This window comes from Plecotus auritus (genome assembly GCF_963455305.1).
Source record: "Plecotus auritus genome assembly, chromosome: 15".
Lineage (NCBI taxonomy): Eukaryota > Metazoa > Chordata > Mammalia > Chiroptera > Vespertilionidae > Plecotus > Plecotus auritus.
Window position 1 is genome coordinate 3927984 of NC_137781.1, and position 11650 is coordinate 3939633.

Below are 11650 nucleotides of genomic sequence, written 5' to 3' on the forward strand. Positions count from 1 at the left end.
AGAACATGTAAACATAGATATACCTGGTTCACAAAAAACCACAAGGTCACCACAGTTAAGCAAGGGCACTTGAATCGGGGGGCGGGGGGGCGGAAAACACACACACATGTAAACAGCAGAGACGAGGGAGCAGCTGCACAGGGCCCCCCCCGGATGGGTCCGGCTTTCTTAAGGCTGTAGCAGCACAAAGGTCGTCTGTTCAGTTCAGACTTCTCCCTTCACCCTGTCCCATTTACTCTCGAGGGCCTTCACAATGAGTGTGGTAGTCCTGCAAACACTAGCCTAGAACTGAGTCAATCCTGTTGAAAACAGAGATGACAAAATAAACCATAAAACTGACAGTCAAGAGGCATTGCACCAGAAAAATAAACATTAAAAAAAAATAAAAGAAACACCACCACACACCAAAAAAAACAACAGCAATAACGTTCAAGGACTTTGTGTTATTCTGGGGGGGTGGGGAGCACCACACTCCTGGGGGTTGGGGAGAGTAATGGGGATGGGCGAGAACACGGATGAGTGACCCATCGAAATGGCTTTCCACAGCTGCTGTACATGGCGGATGAGCCTACCCACGGGCAGAATCGAACAGGCAATAGCGGATGGGAGGGCGTCAGCACAGAAGCAGTGAACACACTACACCACATGCCACAGATTCCAGTTGCAATCTCTTCCCCCCTCCCCGCGGCCTCCCCGCGCCTTCCCCACGAAGCACGTCCCCACGGGTTCTCTGAACAAAAAAAAAAACAAAAAAAAAAAAAAACACCACCAAAAAACCACCACCACCACAAAAAAAAAGAGGCTCATTCTCTCCCGGTGAAAAGGAACACTTACACAACCACAGACTGACCAGCCAAAGCGTGACAAGCTCTCGCTGACGGCGATTAAAGGGCATGCTGTCCTCTCCCACCTGCTTATGCTCCAACTCCTGGTTGCTCGAGGCCCCAGAACCCTGCCTCTCAGGCTCAGGCTCCTCCTCCTCCTCCTCCTGCTCCTGCTCCTGCTCCTCCTCCTGCGCCTGCTCCTGCTCCTCCTCCTGCGCCTGCGCCTGCGCCTCCTCCACCTCCTCCTCCTCCACCACCACCTGCTCCCCCTGGCCCTCGGGCTCGGCATGCTTGTAAAAACAGTTCTCGCCGAACGGGCAGCAATCCCTGACGACGGCAAAATACCTGCAGGTCTTGGCGCGCATGGCCTCCTTGTACTGCCGGATCAGTTCCTGTTTGGCCGCCGGCTCCTCCACCCAGAACTCGCTGGGGATGACCAGGCGGGAGGACACCCTGCACTGCGGGCAGGATTTGATCACCCTGCTCCGGAACTCCCGGGCCGTCCTCCACGTGCGGATGCACCTGAGGCAGTAGGTGTGGTTGCAGTTGGAGAGGATGCCGAAGCGGCGGTCGCCTTCGTTGGCTTTCTCGTAGACCACCTCCATGCAGATGCCGCACACTTTGTCCGCGCTGCGCTGCACGGCGAAGGACAGCTCCATATCCTGCTGGTGGCGCTCCATGCACGCTTGGATGTGGTCTGCCCTCTGGGCGGCGTCCGCCGGGTGCAACACCTGCCGCCCGCAAAGCTCGCATAGCTCGCCGTGGAGATACGCGCAGCTCTCCCCGCGGAAGCACTGCCCCACGGCGGCATCGCGGCAGAGCCGTCGCCCCGAGCCCGCAGCATCCGGCTCCCTTTCCATCTCCAAGTTCTGCTGGGGAACCTCGGGGGCGGGGAACACCTCGCGGCGCCAGTACGGTTGCCCGGGAACAAATTCAGTGGCATTCGCCCAGCCTTGCGCACCGGCTGCCCAGCCTTGCGCTCCGGCTGCCCAGCCTTGCGCTCCGGCTGCCCAACCTTGCGCTCCGGCTGCCCAGCCTTCCGCACCGGCTGCCCAGCCTTGCGCTCCGGCTGCCCAGCCTTGCGCTCCGGCTGCCCAGCCTTGCGCACCTGCTTCACAGCCTTGCGCACCAGCTGCCCAGCCTTCCGCACCTGCTTCCCAGCCTTGCGCACCTGCTTGCCGGCCTTGAGCACCGGCTGCCCAGCCTTGCGCACCTGCTTCACAGCCTTCCGCACCAGCTGCCCAGCCTTGCGCACCTGCTTCACAGCCTTCCGCACCAGCTGCCCAGCCTTCCGCACCAGCTGCCCAGCCTTCCGCACCAGCTGCCCAGCCTTGAGCACCGGCTTCCCGGCCTTGCGCACCGGCTTCCCAGCGTTGCGCACCAGCTGCCCAGCCTTGCGCACCAGCTTCCCGGCCTTGAGCACCTGCTTCCCAGCCTTGCGCACCAGCTGCCCAGCCTTCCGCACCAGCTGCCCAGCCTTCCGCACCTGCTTCCCAGCCTTGAGCACCGGCTTCCCGGCCTTGCGCACCGGCTGCCCAGCGTTGCGCACCGGCTCCCCAGCCTTGCGCGCCTGCTGCCCAGCCTGCAGCACCTGCTCCCCCCACAGCTCCGAGCTCTGAATCGTCAGTCTCGGCTTCCAAGGAGCCCCTGTCAGTGACCCAGCAAATCGCAGGCAAGGCGCCCCAGGAGGCCGGAGGAGGGGCCCACGCCACTTCCTGAGGCTGGTTCTCTGGCTCGTAGTGCGCAGCCGCAAACGCGCCGGGGCCTAGCTCCTCCTCGGGGGCCTGGGGCGGCGGCGACGACCCGCGGTCCTCCCCGGCCTCCTCCGGGTCCGGGAGGTCGTGGGAGTAGCGACAGTTCTCCCCCTCCTTGCACATCCCATGGCGAAAATACCTGCAGACGACTTGGTTGGTCCAGGGGCCTGGGCGCCGCTGGCTCTGCAGCCAGCTGGGTCCGGGCCCTTCCCTGGGCCTGGCCCCGCCCCCAGAGGCGTAGGCCAATCGCAGACGTGACGTGCCGATGGGGGGCGGGCCTCCAGGCTCCAAACGCCGGAAGACCGGGTGCGTGCGGTAGCTGGGCCCAGCGGCCGCTTCCTCGGCCGCCGGGGCATCTGTTGCGTCCCCGGCGGCTTCGTGGGGCTCCGAGGGAGCTGCAGCCTCTTCCATTGCACCTTTTGCCCCCTGAAACGGTGCCAAGACGTGTCCGGTGCCCCCTGCACGCGGGCTTGAAGCCCGGAGGCCAAGGAGCCGTCACGGCGCTCTAGACGGGAAGGTGCGCCTTTTTTTTCCTTCCGCTCAGCCCCCGACTTCCGGTTGCTTTTGGTTCCGGCTTCCTCCGGCCGGCGTGGCGGACACTTCCGGTGGGGACACCGGCTGTCTTCTAACCAGTCCGCGCCGTGTGTAAAAAAATCCCGGCGTGGGAACAAAGCCTCGCGCCGGCTTTGTTCCGGGCAGCTGGGTTCCCTCCCCGGCCAGCCCCACCCCAGGCTCTGCAGCGGCAGCGCTGCGGGCGCGCGCGCTGCCGCTGCCGGAGGATACAATCGCCAGCCGCTGAGGTTTTGATTTTTTTTTTTTCTGTCGCGCCGTTCACGCAGACACGCTGCATTTGCTCTCGTTCGTATGCATGTGTCTTATTTTTTTTAAAAAAAAATCGTAAAAACCATAACCCTTGTTTCCCGCCCCCCCATGTTGAAAAGTTCGCCTCGTAGTGTTCTGAAACATCTCCCAGGTGAATTTTATGAATGTTCTGTTCCGATGAGGTCGATGTGGGGCTTTTTCAATTTCAAGCTGGTGCTTTTATTTTTTATTTTTTTAATTTATTTTCGTCGCGGATGGAAGCTTGCATCCTTTGGCTTTGTGCACAAGATGTGTTCTGGTCTCTGTGTGTCCTGGGAATTTTTAGGGGGGCTGGCGTTGGGGATGCTTCGGTCTGCGGGGCGCGGCGAGCCGGGGGCGCTTGTGATCGGAGCCCGCCTTTCGGGGGTGGGGGGTCCCAGGGTTTATGGGGTTTTCTGACCGGCCTCTCCCCGCGCTGTGTCTAAGCCGCAGACTTCGCCCAGCCCCGCTGCTGGCTTAAGGGACGCCCCCGGGGTCCGCTGTGTGTCCCCCAGCTCTGAGAAGTCTCGGGGGGCTCCTTTGTCTCCCCGAGACTTGCGCTGCTTTGTGGGAGGGCAGCCTTTCGCAGCATTTTTCTCTGCCATCTGCTCAGGGCGGTGCTTTTTAACCTCCACCTGTGAGCTCTTTGTCATTTTGCAGATGCGTTTTATTAATGGAGTAAAAAAAAAAAATGCTTTATCAGAGTCCTACTAGGCTAAGGGTACTGATCATGAATACAATCCTGAATTTTATCATGTCATTTTCTGAGATCTTACTGTGCTTCCCTCTTAATGGGATTATTTGCACTGATAGGTGTGTTGTGGTGTTTTATTTTTTTTTTTAAAGATTTAGCGTAACCATTTTTCCAAGAATAAATTTGTTATGCTGTGTCATCATTTTATATGTTATTAGATGATGTTGGCTAAAATACGTTTCCCAGAGGGAATTTTATATCCTAAATTTGTATTTTAAAATGCTTTACCATGTAAATCAGATCGAAGCAAAAAATAAAGAAATTAATGAAAGAAAAACAAACATGAAGTAAGGGGGCTGAGTCAAATAAAATCCTTTGAAATTGTTATTATTATTATTATTATTTGAAATGATTATTGAAACTGATACATTTCCGGTGAGGTTTATTAGGAAAATATATGAATAAGGCACAAATAACCAAGATCAGATATTTAAAAAAATAGCATCACTCACTACATTAATAACACATTAAAATAATGAAAGAATTTCAGGAATGAGATTAGTGTATTAAATTAGAAAGTCTATATGAAATGGTCATATTTCTAGAAACACACTTGTTACTAAAAATGACAGGATCAGAAATAAGAAACATACATATTGATCTGTTGCATAAGTGATTCTGTAATTAAGAACAATTCTTTAAATGTAAGCTTTCCGAAAAAAAATAGAAAGGCAAAATGGTCTATATTTATTATTGCAAGTACAAAAAGGCGAAGCAAAAAAAAAAAAAAAAGATGTTAGAATTGGAAAGGAGCTATTACTAGGAGACAGCAAAAAATTGAGAATAACTGATAAACCTATTAGATTTAATAAGCACATTTAGCAAGGACATCAGATAGAAGTTCAGTGTACAAGATCAGCTGTATTTCCTTCTATTGTGATATTACACATGTATAGTCAATGACAGGAAAACATTTAAAATTCATAGCATTTACAATAGTAAAAGTTAACCCTCTTAGGAATTAAGCTAATTAACGTTGTGAAACTTGAAATCATTTTTGCTCATGAAGGGCTTTCCCACCACGAATCTAGGAATCTAGGAATTGTTCTCCCGAAATCTGACTCTCACGTCTGCCAAATGTATTTGTTAATGGCTATTTCTTTGACAGTCCCTGAGAGTTTCACAGGAAGAAGACTTGGAGCATAGATACTAGGCTTACTAGTATATACCGGGCTTTTCACAGATTCACAAAACTCGGAATCCTGACTATAAACGTGTTATTCGTTTTAATAGTACTTTGTCCCCAGCACCGTTTAAATTATCTTCGATCCATCTTTTTTTTATAAACAGTACCATCCAATGGAAGTTCTATGGTAATTGTACATATGTGTTGTCCAGTGCAATGGTTACTAACTCCATGTGGCCCTTGAGCCCTTGAGATGTAGCTAGAATAATTTAGGAGCTGAATTTGTAGTTTTTAAATTTCAGAATTAATTTAAATAGCCACACGGGGCTAGTAGCTATTATACTAGACAGTGAAGTTGCAGGCAGTATTTCACCATCTTATTTCCTCAAAAGGAGGGATCATGGATGATTTCGTAACTTGGCCAAGGCAATGCTGCTGGCATGGGGGGACTGTTTGCTTCCACATCCCCTCCTGTGTGCCTCCTGGTCACATTCATGTCCTAGCACCTCATGGTGATCTGTATCATCTTGTTTTATGGTGACAAAATTTCATATGCACCATCAGAAACTAAAATTGTATCTCCTGGTGATAAATATTGTATGAGACTGAGTTAGTGGAGTTACTGGGTATGCATCTGGAGAGAAATAAACCAATATTTCCCCATCCCAATCAAACCACTATTCTCAAATAATTTCCTCTGTCATAGTCCATTTTCCTGTCTGGGTATATTTCTTTTTCTGAGCACGGATATTGTTTTCACAGTCCCTGAGAATACACATCTGGCCATTTATCTAGTTATTTTGGTTCAGTTGATTCTTCTTTTCTCCCCCAAGCGCTGAGGGGATCAGGGGCTGAGACTTGATTGAGACAGACTTGTGTACACACTCCCGTCTGCAGGGCTGCACGCCATCTCCTGGCTGGTCCGCATTTGGGTGTCCAAGGAGAAGGAACGGAAGTGACATTCCACTTGAGCAGGCTGTGCTAAGCACCTCCCCCCCATCACCAGGGAGCAGAGTGACAATGTGGTGTGTGTGTGTAGGGGGCAGGTTACAGCAATGCAGGGGTGAGACCCTGTCCAGAAAGCATAACAAAAGCCAGAGAGGCAGGAGACTAGTTCAGAAGTGGACTGTAAGGACGGATAGAAAAGAACCAAAGGCCCCCTCGTCTTTTATTCCAGACAGCTCAGGCCTGCTGGGCTGAGCCCCACACGGCCCCTATGCTGTTATTTATTTATGTATTTCAATTGAACTTATTGGGGTGGCATTGGTTAATGAAACTGTACAGGTTTCAGGTGTATAGTCTATAATGCATCATCTGTATATTGCATTGTGTGCTTACCACCCCAAAGTCAAGTCTCCTTCCATCGCCATTTACCCCCCCCCCTTTACCCTCTTTTACCCCCCCCACACCCCCTTCCCTCAGGCAGTCACCACACTGTTGTCTGTGTCTATGAGTCTTTTATTCTTTGCTTAATCCCTTTACCCTTCTCACCCAGCCCCCAACGCCCTCCCCTCTGACAGCTGCCAATCTATATATTTTAAGAACACACACGGTCTCACAGCAAGTTCTTCCAGCACACACTCCTGCTTCAGGCCCAACATTTAAGTACGTCTGTGGTGCTGGGGAGTGGCGTTGGTGGGAGGGGGGATTAAAAGCAAGTATCTAGAATCAGACATCAGGGGTTCGATCCTGAATCCAGGAATTCATCTTGGGCAAATCAATCACACTCTTTTATCTCATCTGGAAAATAATAATACAGTAGTAATAATGAGTGGTTAGCCCACAACTTTGCTGTGAGAACTAAATGAGAGAATTCTTATAAAATGATCGCACCAGTTACAAGGGATAGTCTTTGAGCTCTCCATAAATGTTTCTTTTTTTTTTTTTAGAATCATCCCAAGAATACTGTGACTGAAGTCACTGTCCATGTGAATCTTCATTTTTGGCTGTCTGCACATAGCAGCAATATAGCTACAGATTTTTAAAAATATATTTTATTGATTTTTTTACAGAGAGGAAAGGAGAGGGATAGAGAGTTAGAAACATCGATGAGAGAGAAACATCGATCAGCTGCCTCCTGCACACTCCCTACTGGGGATGTGCCCACAACCAAGGTACATGCCCTTGACCGGAACCGAACCTGGGACTTTTCAGTCCGCAGGCTGATGCTCTGTCCACTGAGCCAAACCGGCCAGGGCTAAAAAATATTTTTTATTGATTTCAGAGAAGAAGGGAGAGGGAGAGAGCGATAGAAACATCCATGATGAGAGAGAATCATGGATCGACTGCCTCCTGCACGCCCCCTCCTGGGGTTGGAGCCCTCAACCCGAGATGTACCTTGACCAGGAATTGAAACATGACCTCCTGGTTCATGGGTAGATACTCAACCACTGAGCCACACTGGCCAGGCAATAAAAACATACTTTTTAAAACCCCATTTACCTTACCCTCTTTAGTAAAAGAGTCCTGCTGTCCTTAACGAGTGTCATGAATAATTTTTTTTTTCTTTAACTGCTCAGGTGCCTGCAACTCAGACAGGATCATATTCATCCTTGGACCCTCCAGCCCTCTCAACCCAGGACACCTGGGAAGCCTGCATCTCCATCAAGGAGCTGTCAGCGAGGGAGACCCCTTAGCCAGGGCGCCAATGACAGTCCCTGGACGCAGGGTAAGGACAGAGCTTGATCCCTGTGGTTCTGAAATGCTCTCGGAAGCTGGGCTGCATACACTCCAGGCTTCGCGAGAAAGCTTTCCCGGCTGGCCGGAAGTTTTCCTTCCTGGCTTCTCCCCCAGGAAGTTCTCAGTCCACTCAATTCGCCTTCTTGGACCCCTGATGACTTCATGCTCCACTAACTCTGTCCTCCTTTTCCTTTCTTTCTTTCTTTCTTTCTTTCTTTCTTTCTTTCTTTCTTTCTTTCTTTTTAATATATTGATTTTGGAGAGGGAGTAAGAGGAAGAAAGAGATAGACACATCCATGATGAGAGAGAATCCTGGATCTGGCACACCCCACCGCCGGGGACGGAGCCTGCAACCTGGGCATGTGCCCTTGATGGGAATCGAACCCAGGACCCTTGAGTCCGCAGGCCCGTGCTCTTATCCACTGAGCCAAACCGGCTGGGGCCCCCCTCCTTCTTGCTCTTGGCATGGTTTTTGCAGAGGGAAATTTGGAACTGCAGCGGACTTTGGGGAAACGGAAGGGTTCCCAGCTGGGAGCCCAAAGGGGTGGTTACTGGAGAGGCACCGGCTTGGGCGCATGCGCACTCTGCTCTTCTCGGCGCCAGCGCTGCACGCGGCGGGGGGGGGGGGGGTGGGGTGGGGTGGGTGGGGGGGGGTGCGCTCTCCCAATCTCGCCGCCCTACCCCGACCCTTTCACTTCGGCACCCACGGGACCTCCAACGCCTAAGACCCAGGCGCTCTCGGAGCACAAGGCACCTTCGGAGCAGGGTCAGCTGACTTCCCGGGACCGTGACGGGGAGATCGGAGCGGAGAAGCCTGGGACCGGGCTGTCGGGGGACTACATTTCCCACAATGCCCCGGGAGCCCTTCCGGTGTCTCGGCTCGCCGGGCTCTGGCTGGGCTCTGGCTCCGCCTGGTGGCTGGTTCTGGTTCCAGCGGGTGATGCTAGCTGCGGAGGTGCCGCTGCCTCTTTAATTCCTGAAATCCCCTTATTTTAACTGCTGAGGAAAGACTGAAGATAGGACATATATAAAACGGAGCCCCTTTAGCCAAGCTGCTGAAATTATTAACACTATGAAGGAAAGCCCCCCCTTCTTATTCTAACTAGCCTGGGAACTAGAGATCAATTATAACTTTGCAGTCCATCCTCCAGGTCTCTTAAAATGCTTTTCTCTGTGGGTTTTTTTTTTCCCCCATCTGGTGCCTGGCCCTGCAGGTGCTAGCTAACTATTTCCTAGGATAAAATGCTATTAAGCCCTAACCGGTGTGGCTCAGTGGATAGAGCGTCGGCCTGCGGACTGAAGGGTCCCGGGTTCGATTCCGGTCAAGGGCATGTACCTTGGTGGCGGGCACATCCCCAGTGGGAGGTGTGCAGGAGGCAGCTGATCGATGTTTCTCTCTCATCGATGTTTCTAGCTCTCTATCCCTCTCCCTTCCTCTCTGTAAAAGAGTCAATAAAATATATTTTTTAAAAAATGCTATTAAGTTCTGAGTTTCTTTTATTAAATTATATTTTTATCCAGAGAGGAAAGGGAGAGGGGGAGAGAGAGATAAAAGCATCAATGATGATAATCATGCATCAGCTGCCCTCCTGCACGTCCCACCCTGGGGATCCACCCCGCCACCCGGGCATGTGCCCTGACCAGGAACGGAACCATAACCTCCTGGTGCATAGGTTGATGCTCAACCACTGAGCCACACTGGCCGGGCAAATTCTGAATTTGTTATTCAGAAATACCTCTTAGTGGAGGTTGGTGCCTGTCTGGTTCTGCTTCGGTTGCTACCGAAAGAAATGACGTGCCAAAATGAAGTTCCCGAGGGGGGCAGGCTGTTTGTCCTACGCTGTTCTTGTAACGTGTTAACATCTGCTGTTTTGAATCCTAGTTATCACGGACGGCCATCGTAAGGACTCAGGGGACACATCACTTCTGGGATAAACTGTCATTCTTCGAGGGAGGTCCAGTCAACTGTGAAATAACCACGAGGGATAATACATTGACTGTCTTCCCCGAGCCCCATGGGAGAAGCCCTCTTATTACATAAATCTTTGCTGAGATAAGGACGATCTGAAATAAGGACAGGCAAGAAAGATGTCCAGATCGGGGGTTGTGACATCCAGCAGGAACATGACCTTTCTTGAAATAGAAACGATCGATAAAACTTATCTGAAGTGGGGAATTCATAAACGTCAATATGTCTTTTGCCTGTAGAGGGGTTTGGTAGCCAGTTTTTTTTTCCATATGGAATTCTATATATCTTGTCGGTTGCTTCAGCCTTCTCGGAGTTAAATGCTTGGGTGCGTTGGAACTGGGGTAGGATAGCATATTTTAGCATAGTATGAAAGAGCATATAAATGGAATAGAAATATCTCCTTACATCAGTCAACATAACTTTATCGTTGTGTACATGCATATGTGTGTTTACATGTCAACATAATGATAAGGGCAAACCAGAACAAGGTAACTTCTTTTTTTTTATTTTTTTCATCTTTGGAAAAAGCCAAGTTGCCTTTGGCAACCCTTGGCGATGAGTGAGTAATGTGTGTACGTCTTGCTAAGTGACGATATTTATTTTAATTTTCTTAGTATTGTGGAGCATCTCCTGACATCTTTTTGGCTGCCATTTACTGGTTGGGTGGCCTTGATTAAGTTAGCCAATTTTTATGTGTTCTGGTTTGCTTCTCTGTAATCTGGAAATACATCATCTATTCAAAGGGTTATTAAGACGGTTAGAGACGAAAAGCACGTTGTATAGTATCTGGTATGAACTGTTCCGGGAATGAGTATTAACTTTCAAAAGTACTTAAAAAAAATATATATATATATATATATATATATATATATATATATATATATATATATACTGAGTGGCCAGATTATTATGATCTCTGAACACATAATAATCTGGCCACTCAGTGTGTGTGTGTGTGTGTGTGTGTGTGTGTGTGTGTGTGTATTAGAGGCCCGGTGCATGAATTCGTGCATGGGTGGGGTCCAGCCAACCTGGCCAGGGGGAGGGGACATACACACACACACACACACACACACACACACACACTCACACACTAGAGGCCCGATGCATGAAGATTCGTGCAAGAATAGGCCTTCCTTCCCCTGGCTGCCAGCACCGCCTTCGCTCTGGCCCCAAGCCGCCTTTCCGCCTCTCACCTTGTCGCATCAATTTGCATATTCCCTCCTTATTGGCTGTGGGCGCCAGCATCTTTGTCGCAGAGTTACGGTCAATTTGCATATTCCATCTTTATTAGATAGGATATATATGTGTGTGTGTATATATATGTATATGTATATGTATATGTATATGTATATGTATATGTATATGTATATGTATGTTGATTGATTCCAGAGAGGAAGAGAAAGGGAAAGAGACAGCAACATCAGTGAGAGAGAGTCATTGATCGACTGCCTCCTGCACACCCCCTACTGGGGATTGAGCCCACAACCCGGGCATGTGCCCTGACTGGGAATTAAACCAGCGACCTCCTGGTTCATAGGTCAACGCCCAGCACTGAGCCACACCAGCCAGGCTTGAAAGTACTTTTGAAAAGGGTCATTTGTTTCTAGATATTGAACACTCATCTGGCTTTATAAAAATCAGAACTCCTGAAGTATAGTTGAAGAAGAGTTATAAATGAGATAGCATAATAATTTTTGACAG

The 11650-nt window shown here is 50.0% G+C and overlaps 1 protein-coding gene across 1 annotated transcript; it reads right to left on the reverse strand.

Annotated features, from left to right (window-relative positions):
* Window positions 1-293: 293 nt before the first annotated feature.
* On the reverse strand, window positions 294-2989 carry MKRN3 (makorin ring finger protein 3; the record flags this gene model as incomplete). Its single annotated transcript, XM_080651579.1, has 4 exons — window positions 294-299; window positions 1019-1788; window positions 1845-2457; window positions 2537-2989. The coding sequence occupies 4 exons, from the start codon at window positions 2987-2989 to the stop codon at window positions 294-296; spliced, it is 1842 nt and encodes a 613-aa protein (XP_080507705.1).
* Window positions 2990-11650: the final 8661 nt, after the last annotated feature.